Consider the following 20,086-nt stretch of genomic DNA (forward strand, 5'->3'; position numbering starts at 1 on the left):
ATGCTTAGTGAATTTACCTTGTTAAGTGTCCCCCGAGAAGGTGTATAAAATGCAACACTTAACAAGAGGGTCCCCTGGGAGATGCCACCCAGACGGAAACTCGGCTTTTAGGCTTAAGTACAAGACACTTGGGAAGATGTGTGATAACGTTTCTGAAAAGTAAAGAAAATCTAAGAAGCCCTCATGGTGTTTGGGGCCGGGAGGCCAAGGTTCTGGCCCCAAATCAGGCAGGACCTTGGTGTCCTCCATCAAGTCATTTCGCTTTTTGGTGGTGTCTGTTTCCCCCTTGATGTCAGGGAAGGGCTGTCTCTGTTTATGCCGACAAAGCTCAAGGAACTTTGCAAATTCCGAGAGCTGCGGGAGTGTCCTGCCCCGCCCCGGGAGTGTCCCGCTGCGCCCCGGGGCGGTGGAGGGGAGAATTGGGCAAAGGGAACCCCGACAGGATGACCCCATTAGCCTGGGTGTCTGCGAAGTCTTCTCAGTTTACTGTCTGCCTGGCTAGGAGGGCTTCCTGCTTCTCACCACATGGTCCGCAGTCGGCTGCTTTCCCCTCACGTCGGTCACTCTCTTCCGAAGCCCCAGTGCGAGACCCGGTCCCCCAGCTGCTTCCTGGAAGCGGGGGACGCGGGACTCGACCCAAACGGACCCGCGTGCCCTTCGGGGTCCCAGGAGGGAATTCTGTGACAGGTCTGCAAAGCACGCGCCCCATAATCAACTGAGTCTCTCCTCAAAAGAAAAAAAAACTTTTATTTTTTCTATTGCATAAATAATGGTAAATTAGACTCTTTTTATACAGATTATATATTTACAGACAAGTTTGGTTACAGAAAACATCTGGTAAATATGGCAGTCAGTTTCCCTTTATACACTGAGAGAACGTATTGATAGTATATACTTCATGGGTTAGTAAGTTGCATGCCAAGTTAATTTATATTAATATTTACATTTTATATAAAGATTTTCTTGTGACTAGTCTGCTGACTCTCTCACCACTTAATAGCAGAAATCATCACCTAATACGGAAGGAAAAAGAAAAAAGGAACATGAATGAGGTAAATGGGAAGACTGTGGCCCAGGGTTTCCGTCTTCGTGGCCCGTTCTCGATCCGAGCGCAGCGGGCTCCGGGCGCACCGGCCCTCGCAGCCCTCAGCGGTGCTCCGGTCGCCACCCAGCCGCTAACTGTGCTATACTGTGCTTCGAGAAACAAGTCACGTCCGAGTCTCATGACGCCGAGACCCCCCCCCCCCCCAGATGAGAGTTTGCCAGCCCACTGCTGACCAGACTTTCTGGATCGGATTCCCATCCAAGAGCATTGTCTTTGGTTAGTCCTTGAAGGAGCTTCTTCCTGGATTCAGAATTAGGGGGAAAATCAAACCCCACTAAGAAACCTTTCAAGGATCCCCTGAAACCAGATTTCTGGGTCAGACAGCAAGAATATGCATTGATCTTCCTGGGAGGGAGCCGGGAGGCTCTGGCTTGTGCAGATTTCTCCCAGGAGCTGAGGACCCTTTCCTGACCAGGCTGGGTTTTTCCAGGGGAGAACAGGAGGGCTTGTAGAGAAACAAGCTTGTACAAAAGCCCTAGTCCACTCTAGGACGGGGAAAAGGGACAGAGACTTAGATGTTCTGTCGCCATAGGGCGGAAGGACCTGGGACTTTCCTGGGTCCGGCAGCCCCTCGTCCTGCCCTTCAGCTCTCAGGGCTGGGGCGCATGTAAGCCCGGCCCGGGCTCGGCACCCCTGAGCCTTCAAAGGACGCTCGCAGCGGCTGGTGTCCCCCCAGCGCCCACGGTCGTCCCGACAGTCAGGAGACGGTGCCTGTCCTCCTGCCGTGTCACGAGTAACTATAAACCACACCACGTGTACGGAACGGCCAGAAAACGGAAGGAAGGAAGGAAGGGGCGCAGGTGTGGAGGCCGCGCTCCTCGCTCGGTGGCTTCCGGCGGGCTTGCTCCGGCGGAGAGCCCCGTCTCTCCCTGCGGTCTGGCTCTGCCCCACCCGTCCCTGCCCGCGAGCTCTGTGCGCGGATGTGCGGACAAGGGCTCCGACCCCTCCTTTGCACACCGGCTGACAAGGGGGCGCGAAGCCCCTCTCTGGTGTTCCCTGGAGTCAGCAAGACCTTGGGGAGTAAAGAAAACCCTCACTCGCAAGACGCCGCACGTTGGACACGAGCCCCTTCGCACGGTTTCATCCACAGACGAGACCGAGAGACACACTTGGTTACAAGCGCGTCTGGGGAGCCGCGCTGGGGGAGAAAGTGCCGGACCCGGCGCCGCGCCCGGGGCAGAGGGACCCTCCCGTGTCTAGGCAGCGTCTGACTCGTTTCAGACAGACAGACTCACGGTGCAGGGGGGCTTCTGGTGTCCCTTTGCTCTAGAGGTCAGAAACCCGAGGCCGGGGACCGAAGGTCACTCAGAGTCATCAGGGCTGGTCGGGGGCAGAAGCACGTGGCGTCCTCACGTGATGGGGCTCCCACGCTTCGGGCTCTGAACTCCGCTCTCCGGGCCTTATTCACCAGGTCTGCGGCCAGAGGGAACCCCGGGAGAGGCGCTCTGAGCTCAGCAGGTGTCCGCGTCCCCGGGGGAAGGTGAGTCACTGGCCGGTTTCCTCTCGACGCTTGCCCGCCGTGTCACAAGCATCGGGTTGGTGGCAGCAGCCCCGTGGCACTCGGTGCCTCGTACGACACCACAGTAGGCCAGACACGCCGGGAACGCGTCCAGAGGCCAGCCTGTGCGGCCCTGCACCGTGTTTCTTTTCACAGGTCCAGGGAGGGAGCAACAGCACACGTGAATTTTCCATTCGCTGGAATATTCCCTCCTAATTAGCCCGTTCTTCACCCCATGGGGAATTCCAGCCTCCACAGCCCTTCTCTGGGAGGAAGTCGCGTCTAGCGTGGTGAGAGCCAGTCCTGCCAGCCAGCGCCCCAAGCTCAGGGAAGAACGGGGTGAGGGCGGGGCCGCGCGTGGGTGTCCAGCCGCCGAGCTACCCGCCGTCGGGGCCGCGGCGCGTCTTCCAGTTTCAGAGGGAAACTCACTGCCTTCCATGGACTGGCGACACCTGTTCTTCGTGGCTGTTATTTCAAGCCCAAGGAATCGAATTACTTTTGCCACAAAGACCTTCTGAGCTTTGGGACCACGTTCCTTGAGACCATGTCAGGAGGGTCCCGAGCCAGTGCGAGGCAGAGCGCACAGCCGCGCGCCCTGGCCACACGCACTCACAGTGAGCGCGGGACAGAGAGATGTGCGGCTGGTTTGTGCATTTCACCGTGTTCCTCCCCAAACCCAGGACTTCTGGCAGGGCCACACCCCTGGGGACAGTCCCGGGTGACTTAGTCCCAGGAAGCATGAGCGGAAGCTGGACTCTTCGGCCGTTCCGGCTCACGCAGAGGCCGGGGCACGAGGGACCGCGGGATTCCTCCTCCGGTCACTGTGGTTAACGGCATTCAAGCTGGAACCTTCCCTGCTGGCTAATGGCACTTTTCTGTTTCGGATGGATCCCCCGCCCTCGGGGACAGCTGGGGCATGAGGGGTGAAAATGGCTACGGCAGGGCCATGAGGTGTGGACCCTCCGCCCTGCGAGAGTCACGGAAGAGGCCGCCGCGGAACTTCTGATGTCAGGTCAAGGCCGACGGCCGCGCTCCAGACAGCCGTCCTGGGAACGCGGCCGCTGTGTGCCGAGTCTCAAGTCTGGGCTCGGCCCGTCTGCATCTTCATGGCGCTATAGGAAAACGGGGTGTCTCCTTGCGGCGGGGTCCCGGGTGTCCCTGCGTCTCCGCGGGACGGGGTGAGTTCTGTCGCTATGGGCTTCCGGGGAGACGGTGCAGGAGACCGACCCAGGATGGTTTGGGACATCGTGGGGGACGGGGGCAGAGCTCCGCAGCGTCCGTGGGGGTTGAGGGCGATGGCACAGCAGGACGGGGCTTGAGGACGTGCAGCCACACGTGGCCAGGCCGGCCAACCCGGGACCTATGCTTGGCGGTCGGTCACACCCTTGCTGTTCTGTCACGGTCCCGGGGAGGCGACTGGCTATGAGTTAAGAGCAAAACTCTCTGATTTATCACCTGAGTCTGGACCTGAGCCTAGAGAAGGCCTTTGGAAGAAAAGAGAAACCCCCCCCCCCCCCGCCTTAGATCCGTCCCTCTCTGATTCTGTGGGGGAGGCTGGGAGGGTCACTGCCGTCGGAACGAGCCTGTCGCCTTTCACCCGGTTCTTCTGGCTAAACACAGGAGACCACGTGTGTGAGGTCGGAGACTGGAGCGGGTGTGGGGACAGAACCCGTCTCGCGCACATCTCGTTCCCGCAGACCAAACACCTAGAAGGTTCTGAGGCCTCTGGGCTTGCCTGAGACCACACGTAAAACTTCACATTTCTGGCTCGTGGGAGAGCGTCTAAACAGGCAAACAGATGCTTTTAAAGATTGAAGCTTAAAATATTTTCTGCCTTCCAAATGACATTTCTGCCTTTTTGCCCAGATGAAGGGGTCCCTGCTCCCTGGGAAGGGGGGTGGGAGGCGGGGCGGAAGCCACCGGCTCTCAGGGAGCTCCGTTCTCCCGAGCAACGGCAGGGCGGCTTCACAACGCCAGGAAAGGCAGAGGAACCGGCCGACTTCGAGAGCGTAGTTTACTGCCCCGGGGGACGTGGACGCGCGGACTCCGGCTGCAACCAGGCAGAGCCCGTGCTCCTTAAGGAAACGTTCCCTGCTTTGCCTTGGCGAACTCGGCAGCAGTGCAAGGGCTGCCATGGCAACATGGTCCCCACCCCCTTTCCTTCTCCAGATCGGTCACGTGGGACCCACACACATTCTGGAAGCCACTTCTAATAGTTCCCATGCTGGGTCCTGTTTAGGGCTCTGTGTGCGTCTGGGGTGACAGCAGACCGCTTCTGGTGGGTCAGGGCCTACGTGTGTGCCTTGTCCCCCTAGCAAAATGCCTCCCCGGTCACCACCTGCGTGGTCTGGGGGGGCACCCGTTCTCACAGCAAGAATGGGGCGGGGGCCCCGGAGCCTGCCAGAAGTCAAGCTCGTAGGCCTTACGAGGAATCCCAACCCCTCTGACAGACTGTCCAGGCAGAGCAGCCACGGGTCACGCCACGGGGATAAGCTCTTAGCGCCCGAAGTCTCAGGAATGCAACCGGGTCTGGCCTGTCCCCCCACACTTTGGCTGCCGGGTGCCGTGTGTCAGGCCCCCGGGGCGGGGCCCCTCCAAGATCGTGCTACAGCTTCTGCGTTGTCCTCTCTCGGCACGAGGGCTGCGTGCTGCTCCGGTCCCCGCGGTGTGGGACCGGCTGCTTACTGGTCCCTGGGGGGCGGGGGGCGGGGTCCTCTCCGGGGAGGGCACGCCGAGGCCTTGAGCAGGTCGCCGCTGCCTCTCCACAGCTCCTTCTCGCCCCTGCCCCTGCCTCGGGCTCCAACCTCCTGTACGCCCCCCGACCTCCGGGGAAGCCCTGCACTCCCCTCTCGCGGGGCAGGTTCCTTTAGGAGTCATGCCCGGGGGCCTCTATCCCATCTACTTTGGGGCCCAGGAGGACATGGTCTAGCGGTCCACGGGCTCCTTCCCGTCCAAGTCCAGCTGGGGGGGGGGGGGGGCGGGGAGGTAAGCTGCTCTGGGCAAAACTAAAGAAGTTGTCTTACGTGTCAGTGCTGTATTCGGACCCGTCTTCGTTCGGGCGCCGACCCTGAGGGCCGCGGTCAGTCGGGCAGGGGGAGAGAGAGAAGAGGCAGGTGTGCGGTGTGCACCAAGGCAGGGCAGGGCGGGCAAGAGGGACAGGCAGGCTGCTGCCTTCCTTGGCCTGGCTGGGCGGGACTCCAGGCATTTTCCCAGCGGGACCTCGACCCCCCAGCTCTGGGGACTCTCCCCTGCTCCGTCCTGCACACTATGGCTCAAACCCTAGTTTGACTTGTGCTCGTCACTGAGGGACCACCATCTCCCATGGCGGGGGGTTCCGCGGTCGCCCCCGGCTGCTGCCTGGGGCACTTGCAGAGGTGAACCCAAAAAAGACCCTAAAAAGACCCTAAAAGGACAAGTCGGAGAAGGCAGTGGGGAGAAAGCTGAGAGAGGGTGCCGGGGGACGGCATCGGGGACACCCACCGCACTGCGAAGCCCAGGACGACTCTGGCACCTCAGCTCCGGGGAGAGGGAAGGAGCCAGCGGGAAGAGCATGTCGCCTCGGGACGCCGCGGAACGAGAGGAGCAGGACAGCCCCGTGACAGACGTGGAGACCCGAGCTTGGCCAGTACAAAGGGAAACATCACGTGGGAAGACCACGGGCTCGGCCGGCTGTGCCGCTGGACCCCGCGGCGGTGGCTGGCGGGCGTCCGGGGGAGGCCGGGCAGTGCCGGACCCGAACACGCGCCCCGGAACCCTGTCCCGTCCCCAGAAGTTTGCCGCCACCGGTAGCAGTGAGTCACCTGTCGTGCGGGCTAAGCTGATTCACACCTTTTCGTTTCCTTGTGAAGAGGAGTCACTTGCGGAATCGCGTGCTGCGAGGGGCCATGCGAAACAGTCGCTCCACCGTTCGTCTGTGCAGCGCGGACTGTCTCTCTCCGGGGAAGACGAACGAAGCAGAGTTGAAGATGAGAAGCGGGGAAGGGGCTCCCGGACCTGAACTTACGGGGCCTCGGGGCCAGAGATGGGCTCCGGCTCCGAGCCCGACGGCGGGGGGTGGGCTGCACCACCGCCTCCCCCTGGTCTCGGTCCTGCCCCGCACCACCCCCGGGCTACCCGGTCCGCCCAGGAGCGGGGATGCGAGTCGGAGGACAAGCGTGCAGCGGGAGTTAGTGGTCAGGAAAGACGGATGTCGCCCAAGAGGAAGACCGACGTATGCGACAGTCCGCGTGTCTGGACAGATGCCCGTGAGCAGCTTCCGTGTCCGCGGAGGGCAGCAGGGGTGGCCCAGCTGGGAGGAGGGCGGGGGCTCTGCAGGCTCCGGGGTGCTGGTGCGCCGGGCTCCAGGAACAGAATTAAGTGTGGGCGGGAACCCAGCATCCCCACCTCTGCCCGCAGGGGTCCTGCAGGAGAGGCAGGGGGCGCGGAGGCGAGGGTGTGGCCTGCGCACAGCCAGGCGCTGCACCTCTGTCGATGGCTTTCCCCTTGTGCCTTTGGGGGGCTCCACGGGGTGCAGGAGGCAGGCCAGGGTGGGGTGGGCAGCCCCCCTGTCCCGGAAGTCAGCCCCGTGGGGCGGAGGGTTCCCCCAGCCGGGAGCCTCCCGTTGGCCCGGGGGTGGGGCTCGAACAATGGGGCCCGTGGGTGCTGCGCCCTGGCTGTCGGGGCTGCCACTGGAAACCCCCGAGCTGAGAAGTCTGTCTGTCTGCAGAGTCCTAAGGGGTGGTGCGCGCAGTCACTGGAACTCCTGGCTATTTTATTGCATTGGGAAGGAAACCCTTAAAGCGTGTAAGACAGCCCTTTTGTGTCCCTGCCAAGGAGATGGAGCGGGTGAGCGACACCGGCTGCGCTGCGGCCTCAGGTCCCGCTGGGAGCCGCGCTGGGCACGCAGGAGCCGGGTCCGCGCAGGCCATGCACATGCAGGCCGGGCCGGGCGCCGCGGCTACTCCATGCCGCTGCGCAGGATCTGGTTGGCGGCGATCAGCATGACGCTGATGATGAAGGCCATGGCGAAGGCGCAGATGAGGCTCTTGCGGACGCACGTCTGCCTGTTCTGCTTCTGGGAGTGCACTGGGGGGCGGGGGAGAGAAGAGAGAAGGGACACGGTGAGACAGGCCGGGCTCCCCCTCCACAAGCCCACTTCCTGGGCGGAAGACCGGGCGCACCCACGATCCCGTCGGGGACCGGTCCCCCAGACTGGACATGGCCTCTCCTGGCAAATGGGACGAAACGGCGACACTTTTGTAACAGAAAACCCAGGAGAGCTGTGAGGTTCAGAGGGAGCTACAAACCCCCAGACACGGTAGAGTTACAGGGACTTTCTGAGTGAGGAAATAAGGTACCAATCCGGGGTGTCCCCAAAGGCACCACCCGGCTTTACTTTGTTGATTTCCGCCGGACACGGGCTCCTGTCCGAGTCCCCCGCTGCAGGCAGAGAGGGCCAGATGTTCCTCTCCCTGTGTGCACCGGGCCAGAAGCCACTTGTCTTCCTGGCGTCGTCCTTGGGGACTATTGGGGGACATGACTCTTCTATGGCTTGCGGTAGGACTTCAGACGCGCACCGGGGGTTCTGGAGCGGGGTCCCTAGGCAAGCAGCATCCATGCCCGGGAAGCTTGTTAAAAATGCAGGTGCTGGGGCGCCCGAGTGGCTCAGTGGATTAAACCTCTGCCTTCGGCTCAGGTCATGGCCCCGGTGACCTGAGATCGAGCCCTATATTGGGCTCCCCTCTCTCTCTGCCTGCCTCTCTGCCTACTTGGGATCTCTCTCTGTCAAATAAATAAATAAAAATCTTTAAAAAAAAATGCAGGTGGTCAGGCCAGGCCCCATCCCAATGTACGGAATCAGAAAGGCCAGAGAGGGGGTCAGTCATCGGTGTTTAACTGGGTGACTCTGCTGAAACCCGAGAAGCGGAGACCACATGGCCCGCGGACAGGACCAGTGAGGAGGAGGGAGGCACAAAGCCCCTCAGACATTCCAGAGACGGGGTGTTCCTGTTCCATGGCTGCTGCACCAGGGTGTCGGTCCTTGGATCCTTGTGCTCTCTTAATCCTTTCTGTTGGGCTGGGTCTTGTGCCACCACTTTGATAAGGCCCTTGAGAAACCACCGGAGGTCTGAACCCATGGGAAAGTCACAAGGACCGGAAACAGGTAAGTGGAAATCACTAGGAGGAACGTCCTTGATAAAGCGTGCGGAGGAAGCACAGGTCTCTTTTCCAGGCTTGGCTTCCCCGGCCCAGCTTCTCTTCCTCCTTGTTCTTCTGGTGGTCTGCACCTCTTGCCTTTCCCATCTGTCTGTCCGTCCGTGGTCTTTGCACACAACTTATCACTGAGCATGTGGCAGAAATCTGTGCCCTGGAGGCAAGTGGGAAGCCACATGCGCCGGAGCCACGCGCCAGATCAGCTGCGTCGGTGCCAGCTGAGAGTCCGATGTGCGTGTGAGGTCTTGGGTCCCGCGGCAGAACTACTGAGTCAAAGCTCTGGGGGCGGAAGGCGGGAATTCATGAATTCCTCGGTTCTCCGGGTGATTAGGGAATCGCTGGGCCCCGGCACCAGAATTTTCGATTCAGCAGGACTAAGTGGCGTCAAAGAACCTGATGGAGTTTGAGTTGCTGGGGGGCCTGACGGGTGTGCGTGTGTGAGTGTGTGCGTTAGGGACCTAGGGCGGGGAGTGTTGGGAAAGATGGTTCTTCAGAGTCAGATGTTAAGAAACCCAATACCGGGACAGGAGAACATTTTCAGATCACCTTCTGTTTTGGAGAAGGGGACCTTCAACCTTCGCAGACCTTCAGCAGAGGGAAAGTGGTTCTTCTCCAGGTCAGATTATGGCACAGAGGGGGCCGGGGGTTAGAAAAAAATGCAATTTCCCTTCATGCGCCTCACAGTCTCTCAGCGGAAAAGAAGATCGGCCAAAGAGCAAGGTCATGGTAGGGTCCACATGCCGTTAAAGAACCAAAAAATGGTTCAGTTTCAAGTACGTCTTCCCTTTGGCATTCAGTGGCGCCTCTGAAATCCCTGGAAATAACAGGGAACAAGTAGGAAGCCCATGAGGTTTCCATGGGCAGAGCTTGCCTGGAGGGAAGGGGTCTCCGGGGCTTGTCAAGGGTCTCTCAGAAGTGTGTCAGCCAGGAGGGTTTCTCCAGCCGCGTTTCACAGACACCCGAGGCTCCCTGGGGCAGCCCTGGGCTCAACTCCCGTATTTCTGCCACCCTCTCTTCCTGCCTCTTGTTACCTTTAACCCTCGATCCACGGGGCTTTTTGCTTTCCTTGGGTGATTGCAGAGCATTTCTGGTTTGGTTCTCGACTTGCTGATCAGGTCTGGGTCTCAGAATCTTAAAAATTCTTATCTGGAGGAAGAAACTTTCCTGGGTGCAGAGCTGTGCCTCCCCCAGCCCCTCCAGGAACGGACGAGATGTAAACCGGTGCCCGCGCAGACGGGAGACACGACGTGGTGTTGGGGAAGGAAAAGGACCAAAGCAGAGAAGAAACGGAGGCTGCGGAGGGAGCGCATCTAGCACGTTCCGCGGACTGGCTGATTTCTTCCGCGCAGCTCCTCGGCGTGAAAACGCTTCTGAAGGCAGTCAGCTACCTTTCTGTCCCCAGGGCTGGCGAAGGCCAAGAAAAATTGCGTGATTACAGGAGGGAGAAATTTTTGGCTGAAGCCGGTCTTTGTGAAGGACACTCAGCAAACAAGGTCACAGGCAACAGGATTATCCCCCAGGAGAGCGGCTGCACCTCTGATCCGAAAACCCTTCAAAGCAGTGGGAGCGGAGAGAGAAGAAGGGAGAAAAGGCCTGGGGAACCCAACAGTGGGTACCTGGGGCCATGCAAACCAGAGTCCAGACCAAAGTACTGAAAACGGAGTGGCGGAGTGGCGCGTCCCGCTCAGTCCCTAGCTTGGAAACACGTCACCCTTCAGCTCCTGATTCAGCCTCTGTGCCTTGATGAGGGTCCTGGGCTCTGCAGCCCTCGCAATGCCCTCGGCCTGTGCCAAGCACAAAAGGAACGACCTCAGAGCCAGACCCGCGTCTGAATCACGGGTTAGGTAGCGGCCGCGCCGGCCAGCGGGGTGTGTGAGCGTCAGCTGACAGGTGAGCGGCCTGACGCTCCAGGCAGTGAGGTCCAAGTTCATCTGGCAGTGGTGGAGGTGGGGCTTGAGGCAGGTCGGACTCTAAGACCCAGGTTCAAAACCTCTGCACAAACTCAGTCACCTTGATCTTCTGCTCTGCGATAGGAAGAGCCAAAGGGAAGGCGCGTCACCTGCTCCAGCTGGCAGGGGACGGCCCGCCGCGCGCTCGCGGGTTTGCTGACCGTCCCTGGCGGCTGGCTTTGGCGAGCGGACGTGTGCATCGTGCTGTAGTTTTGGGGTTTCTGTGTCCAGGCTTTGCGTCCGCGATGAGACGACAGGGCGGCCGAGGGTGAACTATGAACCCGGCTTAGGGCTCCTCTTAGCCACCACTCAGGAGCAGCCCCCGGCAAGTGACTGAGCTTCCTGAGCCTCAGTTTCTCTCTCTCTGTCCGAGGACCGAGTGGTAACCGCTCTGCTGGTGTCAAGAATGATCTCAAAGATGAATGAGCCAATAAAAAAAGGTGAAAGCTGCGTCCAACTGAGAATTGCTAAAGAAACGCAAGACTTCCTCCTCTCCCCTCGGGACGGCAGGAAAGGTCTGCTCGTGTTTCTCCTGTTCCCGCAGCCTCCAGCCCAGGCCCGCACGTCCCAACGCCGCCCTCCCCGCAGCGACGGGCCAGACGCACCACCCAAGCCCGCAGCCTCGTTCTGCGAGGGCTTCCTGCTGGGGGAGTGCGTCCCCCCGGCTCCGAGGCTCGGCAGGGAGGACCCCAGGCCACCTCTGGCCCGTCTGCCACCTCTGCCTCCCTGCCCAGCGAGCTCCGTTTCAGCCCCCCCCCCCCCCCCGCATGGACTCGGCCTGCTGCCCGAGACTCCGGGCACCTGTTCTCGCCGCTGGGGGGGCCAGTGCCCTCCCCCGCACGTCTTCGGGGCTTACTGCGGACTTCAGGAGGCGTCTCCTGAACGTCTTGCTCTCAAAGAGCCTGATCCTTTTACGTTTTTTGTAACGGCCTAACTCCCAATCGTCACTCATTTCTCGCGGAGATGGCATTCCCGTACTAAGTACCAGGGACATTCAGTCCATCCACAACGCTGTGAGAGTATCGCCGCTGCCTAAATCCGGAATGCGTTCACCGCCCGAAAAGGGGATCCCACACACACCAGGAGTCCCGCTTCACTCCCGCCCCCGGCCCTGGCAGGGCTGCTCAGCTGCTTCCGCCCTGGGCGTTGCAAGTACATCACACACCACGTAGCCTTCCGTGTCGCCTTCCACTTAGCCCGGCCCAGGCACAGCCGCGGCGAGCGTTCCCGCTTCACTCCTCTGGGCCACCCTGTCCTATCACTGCCGACGGACGCTGGGGCTGTGTCTGTTTTGGCGATTGTGGATAATGTGCAAACACACTCGGATCCGCGGTTTTGCGTGGACGTGTCTTCAGCTCTCTTGGGTACGCAGACCTAGGAGTCAGGTTTCCGGGTCAGACGGTAGCTCTTTTTGAGGAGCTTGAAACTGAACGTGAAAATGGCACCAACGCGTCATGCGGCTGGCGATCCTTTCCGTGTCCGTCTGTCCGTCAGGCCCAGTGCTCCCTTTCTCTGCTCGTGGCTGCCAGGGCAGGCACCCCAAACGCACACAGGGCTGGCGTGTGAGCGGGGGAGGCTGACACAGGAGGACAGAGAAGCGGGGTCCGCAGTTTTCTGGAAAGCTGGTTAGCAGGTCCCCAGCTCCTGCAGAGTCCTGGCTGCCAGGGCAGGACCCGGGTTGTGAATCCAGCAAAAGGCCGTTCCTTTTGCTTTCTCTTTCTCCCAGAGACTCATGCTGTCCACTCGGCCAGTGACAGGCAGTGGCGACTCCTGGATATTCTCCTGGAGACCAGAGTCTGCATGCAGACCAGCTGGGTGACTCCTGGATATACAGGGCTCATAACCCCTCTGGCTTCATCTCTTCGAAATGGGGCTGCGCGTCTGGAGGCACCGACTTCCCAATGAGGCAAACCAGAATCTGAACGATTCTGGCGAATCATCCGAACACAGACCTATGTAAGTGATATTTCTGGCCGGGAGCTGAGGGCTCAGGAACGTTTAAAAACAAAACCCTATAAAACCCATCTTAGGTGGTTCTCGCCATAAGCCAGACCTGACAGGTCTGGGGGCTATTCCCACTCTGTGAGTGTTCCAGGCCCAACATTTTCTGATTTTATGAAACTGAATATTTCCAGGGCCAAAGGGGATACTAATTAAGAGCTTCTGAAAGAGACTTTTCTGTCCATCAGAGAAATCAGGGACGCTTGGGGACTCCAGGTGAGCCCTGAAGGCAAGCGGGACGTGGTGGTCGCTGAGGCTGTTGCGTGATGCCCCGAAAGGGGAACAGGGGCCTCCTCTCCTTCTGGGCTGGGAGCTGGCTCCTTCCTTACCACGAAGCATCTCGGTTTCCAACCATCAGCTGTGTCTTGCTTTGAGGGTTCACCGTGCACCAGGGGTTGCTTTGGCCTTTCTAACCGAGCTTTCTTCTTCTTAGAACAAAACCCGTCTCCTGGTTCGGGGATCCGCACCTCTCCCCAGTGGAGCTCCCCGTGCAGCATCTCACCGTTCCCGCCGCGCCAAGCCAGACTGGCCAGGGCGAGCGAGCCGAGCTCTAGGCACACGGGCCCCGCACGACTGGCGGGAGCTGGTCTCGGAATGGGGACGAGTCTTCCGGGAGACAATCCTGTCCCTCAGGGGAGAGCGAGCCTGCCCAGGAACGAAGGTGGCAGAGAGGAAAGGACAGAGAGTTGGGGAGCGAGAATGTGCGCGGCTGGGGCTGGAGGGGGGAGGCGGTCCTTGAGCTCTTTGGATCGGGTCAGCCAAAGCTCATTCCTCCGACGCCTTGTATGATCTGAGCCGGTGCGCCTTTTAATTTATTTATCTTTTTTAAGTTTAAGCGGCTCTGGGTTGATTTTTCTGCTACTTAAAACCAAGAGTTTTGACCAGTACTTTTGGGAAGTCCAGCGCTGGCAATGAGGACTCTAGCAATCAACGAGCCAAGAATGTCTAAACCCTGCAGATCTGGTCCCCGTCCCAGATGCCTTCCAAATGCCTGCGAAGACGCGGCATTCTAGTGGTGGGTCCTGCGGCGTCTCCGGGAAGAAGCCTGAGAAGGACAGAAGCGGGGCTGGGGCAGCCCGTTTTGGTTTGGTGGTTTGAGTGTTTCCTACCGTGCGAAGCATCGTACAAATCACTCTCCTGCGAGACCGCGCCTCGTCCTCCTAACAACCACACGAGGTCCTGCTGCGACTCCCATTTCTCGGATGCGGAACACGAGGCTCTGAAGAGTTACTAAGCATCTTGGCAAGGGGCCAAATGCCTGGGGCAGCGGGGGGCAGCTTTCAAGCCGGGCTCGCTCAGGGCGCAGAGCCAGAGCTCTGCACCTCCTGGCGTCTGTCCAAACCGGCCTCCGGCTCTCTGTCCGGGGTCTCAGATTCTCACCCCCCGCACTGACGGCTCCAGAAAGCTTTCCGCCACGACTGCCCAGGAGGATTCCCGGAGAGAAGAAAAATCCCTTCCCTTCTGAGGCCACGAATCTCTGTGCAGACCGTGTCCTCTCTCACTGCCAGCCACGGGCCTCGGCTACACCGTGACCTCCTACCTTTCCCCAAGGAGAAAGGGGTTTATTTAAGGAAAGTCGTAGCACTGGAGAAAATGCGAGCAGATGGCAGAGATGACATCTTATGCCCCCTTCGTTCGAATGGGCCTGAAATCCCCACTGCGCACAGCCCGGTGACGGGGCAAGGCTCGCCATCTGGGTGTGCATTTGACATCCTGCGAGGAATCCTGGGGCTTCAGCAGCGACGGCCGAGCTGGAGACCTTGGGTTTGGCTGCAGATTCTTTCTGACCTTCCAGGGGGCCCAGAAATTGTTGAATCTGGATGTCACCGTCCTTGTCCAAACTTTGCATTGGACGGATGAAGAAAAGAAGGCCCAGAGAGTTTTTAAGTAACTTACCCAGGGTAGAGGCGCCTGATTGGCTCTGTTGGTTGAGCGTCTGACTCTTGGTTTAGGCCCAGGTCATGGTCTCGGGGTCGGGAGATCGAGCCCCACATCAGGCTCCGCACTCAGCAGGGAGTCAGTCTGCGCGAAGATTTTCTTCTCCCTCTGCCCCTCCTCCCACTTCCCCTCTCTCTACTTTTCTCTCGAATACATCTTTAAAAAACTAGCAACTTATCCAGGGTCACGTATCTGGTCTACACAGGGCTGGAAACATACCCACAGACCCACACAGGGATGCCTCAGGGTCTGCCTGGCCCGTGTCACGTCCTTGGACATTCCTCCCTCTGTCCATCATCCCGTCACGGAGCAGCGCAGAGCCGCTCTGCCATGCCTTTCCCAGAAACTATTTATTCCCCCGTTGATGATTTTGCTTTACTTCCTTCTGCTGTGCGTGTTGTCAGAATGTCTAGAAAAATCTGACAGCTGGTATTCCATTTAGGGACAACATTTGGGGGACGTGTCTTGAAAGGGCTCACACAGTCTTGCTGCACTTCTCCCCAACTTCCAAATATAATGTGATTTCTCCAGCGACGGAATGAAGAATGAGTAATGACGGCGTGCCGTTCGACAAGGAGTCTGCGACGCCCACGTCTGGCTGAAGGGCCCAGAGGAACCCATGAAGAGGCCAGGGCAGGGCTGTGTCAGAGAGCCCCAGGTTCAAGTCCTTTCCTGTGATTTGACTTTGGACAAAGGACAGCACTCGGCCGAGTCTCACTTTCCCCATCTCTACCAGTCGGGCCACAGAACTACACGCTCAGGTCAGCTGCCCAGGTTAACGAATTCCCAGCGCCTGGCCGGCAGGACAGCCACGTCCTCCTGGCCCTTGACCTCCTGGACTATATCCTATGAGTTAATCAGTAAACATACGGGAAGCGGCAAGTCCAACTTCATACACGGTATCACTTGTTACGGGAACCCTGCGTACAGATCTGGTGACCGGCAGGTAGCGGATCCAACCACGACACCACTCCGTTTCACATGTGCCAGCAACCGGAACCAAATAACGAAACACGAATTTGCCTCTCGGTGTCCCTGAGCTTCTCCAAATGCAACGTGTCTGGTGATCGATCGTAAGGGGCGAAACAGAAGCTCTTAGGTAGCCTGGGCGGTGGGTGCGCACTGTGGGAGTCCCAGACTCTTGTATCTCACGCACTTTGGTGGACACCAACGTGTTTATTCCTCCAAATGGTTAGAACACAAATCGGGAACACAGACACCTTGGAACACTGAGCATAATTTGTGTGAAAAAGAGAATTCAAACAGATCGCGGGGACGGGGAGTGCCTGAAAGTCATGCCAGGTATGCTCCTGGGATCGGGGCCGTGCTGGCTGCGGGCTACGGACCGTGCTGGAGAGGCCCTGACTTCCGGGTGCTTCCGTGACCTCATGGGTGCTCCCAGAGCACTGGGCACAGTGGGTGACAGCCGGTCAGCTTCCTGACCCAATCCATGTAACGTCTCATCCAGAAGTCCGGCGTGTGGAGAGAGGAAAGGTGCCCCTTGGAGCCTCGAGTTGGATTCTTCTAGTCTCTTCCCTGCCTCAATGAGGTTTTCTGTAGGTCCTTCCACACACGGCATGAACCCCCATCTCAGAGTCCCCGGGAGAACCCGGAAAGCTTCCTTCTGTGGAGCCTGGAGTCTCGTCCTGTTGTCCCCTGTCCTTTCCCGGGAGAAGATGGGAAGAGCCCCTCCTGCTGATGACCACGGAGCTCTGTCCTCCATGAAGACAAGGCGGACCAGAACGTGTGAGGAGCTGGGGCGCGTGCGCATGTGCGTGTGTGCGTGTCCGTGTACCTGTTCATGCATGTATCCGTGGTCTGCGTCGGCCTAAAACTCGAACAAGTGAAGACAACAACATCAAGCCAAAAGGAAAATGAAAAGGAGAAAAAGAAACACAGAAACCTCTCCCATCCTGGGGCCGCAACCCCCTGGGCTCCGGGCCCGTCTCTCCTTTACGTCTCCATTCATAGGGAAGGACATTTGCGTCCTGACTCAGCGGACAGAAACGGACCCTCGGATGAGTCTGAGACCCGGGATCTAGAAGAGTGAAAGCAGAGCCGAGCTGTAAAGCGACGCTGCCGGCACATGGAAGGTCTCCCACCCTCGTCTCACGGATTGTGCAAATCTTGGGGTCTTGACCCTAACCTTGCTGTGCTCGGAGCTGTTTGATGTGACCTTCTTTAAATTCCCCCTCTGCCACACAGCACCTGCCACACAGCGGGAAGCAGGCTCCCGCTGAGCAGAGAGCCCGATGCGGGGCTCGATCCCGGGACCCTGGGATCATGACCTGCGCCGAAGGCAGAGGCTCGACCCACTGAGCCCCCCAGCCCAACTTCCCCCCATCTCCGCCTCCCTCCCCCCCTCACGCCCCCAAATCCTGCCGCCCCCAAATCCTGGCCTTGACTACGACAACATCAGTTTCACTGACCACCTCCTTCCTTGCTCAGAGACAGATGTGCCCTTTCATCTTTTTAAGGCAAAGATCTACACTTTTAGGTTTTTTCTTTCTGAAGGATTCCTTCCTCTGACACAAAGGAGGGCCAGACTCCCAGTCCCCACGGATCTGCTGGCCGCCGTCTGGCTGACTCGCCTGGGTACGCACTTGCTGCAGCTACGTTTCAAGAGCAGGAGAGAAGCGCTCCCTGGCTGGGAGGGAGGAGGTCAAGGCCAGCCATGGGCCCCAAACGGACTCTTCTAGTCCTAGGGCACGGGGGGGCCTCAGTGCCCGTGTGGCATCTCTTCCAGGACAACTCTGCCCGTAAGTACAATCAAGGAAGCCCCTTGAACAAGGAGAGGGCTCCGGGCATTAAATAAATCCACCAGTGACTCTGATCCTACCCAAGACTGGAAAAAAACTGACCACAAAGCGATGAGCTTGCATTTGGGGCCAAGCATAGTAATATTTAAAATACAAAACACATACAGAAAACAACTGTCTGATGTGATCACAAGCAAAGTGGATTACGTAACCAAGGTTGCACAGGTCATTCCAAAAAGCAATGTTATAAAACAGTGTTTCTTTTACTAAGTAAGACCACAAAGTTTAAAGCATTTAGTGCAGTGACTGGAACTTATCAATTACCACCCCCGCCCCCGGCCCCCCGGATCCCGAAACGGTGGCTGTTGTCCGCGCTCTACGTCCGCATCAGTTAAAGCAGACGCGGTGAGACCTCGTTCGGAAAACTCCCTTCTCACTCGCTTCCTTTACGAACGTGTGAGCGCTTGGACAATAAGAAGACACTGCTTAGAGTTCGGATGACTTCCCCGTGCACAGTCTGACCTTGCCCAAATTACTAAGACTTGTGGCATTTCTCTGAACAAAACAGTGATCCACAAACGAAGGCGCTTATGGAAAACGAAATGCCCAGAAATACGCTTCCCGCCACTTCAGGAGTGTTTGCTGGAGCCCCTGGTGCTATTATTTGAACCGGGAAAAACCAGACGGGACCGGGGGAGGCCAGTGACCACGCAGCCCAACTTCCCCCCATCTCCGCCTCCCTCCCCCCCTCACGCCCCCAAATCCTGCCGCCCCCAAATCCTGCCACCCCCAAATCCTGGCCTTGACTATGACCCGTCCAGCTCTCCCGTGGCTCCCACTCCAGATACGGCCACTGACACTGCAGCCCAGGGGTCGTCAAGACCAAGGCAGCCTCTGTGCCACCACCTTCGCCATTCACAACAGTTTGGGAAAACTTAAATTTGAAAGTCTTCAGAAGGGGCCTTGCCCTCAGGTTGATGCCCCTTCCCACCCAGCACGCTCTGTTTCCTAGGCTTGAGTTCATTTGGTCCCGTCGGGGCATGAACCATGAACGTCTCCTCCTGTTTCCTCTTGTCACAGCCTCTAATCCTGCACACAAAGCCGTCCAGACAGGATTTGGGGGAGTGCAGGGCTGAATGAGCCACTGTGGCCACCGGGACCAACCCTGTCCCGAGCAGACTCCCTGCCACAGTGCTCCGCCGCTGCGCCGTGGCAGCTCCAAGACCAGACAGCCCCGTGCTATTCTGGTGGCCACGGGACAGCTCACCCACTGTGTACACTGATTCCTTTAAGCGTTCAGAAAAAAACAACAGAAAATAACAGTTTGACCTCTAAGAAATCTCAGCACCCACACGTGGGAAATGGCGGGTGCTGATACCCTGTTTTAATCCTATGCAAAAAAATTCTTCTTCGAAGCGTCAGCATTGTTGCAGCAGTTCTGGTTTTCAAAGTCGGAAAGAGGGATTCAGTTCTTAAGCTGCCCTGGAAAGTTCTACTAATTAGGGGATCGGGTAAATGGTTTTTTCTTAAGTTTCCTTTCCTGAGCCCACAATGGCCTCTCATGGGTCTCTATTTCGGCCCCAGGAAAACTATTTCTTTGAAAACTCCGTGGTTAAGTTCACAGTCATTTCACGGACAGGATCTTCCTAAGCCGCGCCTTTTGGGCAGCAGAGCACAGAGGTCAGCTGCTCCTCAGGGTCCTGAGAAGTGGGGGTAATTATCCTGAAGCTTTTACACAAGGATGGGCCCTCAGAGAAGGCAGTCCCGGCGGCCGAGACCACCCAGTGAGCCCCCGGACTCGATTCAAGTCGCCACCAGCGTCGGAAGGCGTGGTGGTCGTCCAGCAGACGACCGCGGAGCGACCACAAAGCTGAACACTCAATCCCAGACCTCAGAGGACCCCGGGAGGGACGACATGGTCGCTAGTGACAGGGTCACTAGAGGTCCTGCAAAAATGCAGGGTTTGGGGAAAAAACAGAAAGAAAGTAAATGACCTGCGGCGTCTGTGCAGCAAGAACCCCGTAGCCTCGTTCCTGGGTTCTCGACCGAGGCACTGCAGCCCGACGGCCAGCACGTTCCGTCTGCGGACGACACGGCGGCGTCCGCCGAGCCCGGCCCGGGAAGGCGGCGACGCGGGGGCACCTACCTCCCTCAAACTCCGTCTGGCAGCTCTCCGACGTCTCCTGCAGGCTCTCCTCCTCGTTGCTGATGATGTTCTCGATGTCCTTCATGGTCAGGTGGTCCCGGAAGGCGTGGTACAGGATGAGCTTCAGCTCCTCCAGCGTTATCCTCTGCATGTCGAACTGTGGGGACAGACGGAGTGAGACGGTCCCCAGAGCCCAGCTCGGGGCACAGCCCGTGGCCCGAACACCCCGAGCTCCTCTCCTGGCACTTCTCCCAGCCTTGCGGGGCAGCCGATGAGCAGTTTCTCCGGCACGTGCAGTTCTGAGCACATGCGGGAACTTGGCAGGGGACCCCGCGGGGACACAGCGGGTGTGGCACCCGCCGCAGCGGGAGGTCCTGGAGAAGATGCCACCGGCTCCTTCGGTGTCCCACTCGCACAGCACCTGCTGCCCCCACACACCCAGCGCACGTCACATGCTCGGGGGTTGTGTCACACGTCAGACAGTGCCTGTGTCTCTAA

General features: G+C 58.8%; 1 protein-coding gene across 5 annotated transcripts in view; it reads right to left on the bottom strand.

The window, feature by feature from the left end:
- Positions 1-727: 727 nt before the first annotated feature.
- Positions 728-20,086, bottom strand: part of CALN1 (calneuron 1) — a 486,412-nt gene continuing 467,053 nt past the window's right edge. For all 5 annotated transcript variants that reach the window (XM_059414742.1, XM_059414746.1, XM_059414744.1 and 2 more), the window contains 2 exons: positions 19,589-19,745; positions 728-7,667 (listed from right to left, as the gene is read on the bottom strand). In XM_059414742.1, the coding sequence (XP_059270725.1) occupies positions 7,540-7,667; positions 19,589-19,745 (285 nt within the window). In that variant the 3' untranslated portion in view covers positions 728-7,539. The remainder of the gene's footprint in view (positions 7,668-19,588; positions 19,746-20,086) is intronic.

This window comes from Mustela nigripes, chromosome 11, assembly GCF_022355385.1.
Source record: "Mustela nigripes isolate SB6536 chromosome 11, MUSNIG.SB6536, whole genome shotgun sequence".
Lineage (NCBI taxonomy): Eukaryota > Metazoa > Chordata > Mammalia > Carnivora > Mustelidae > Mustela > Mustela nigripes.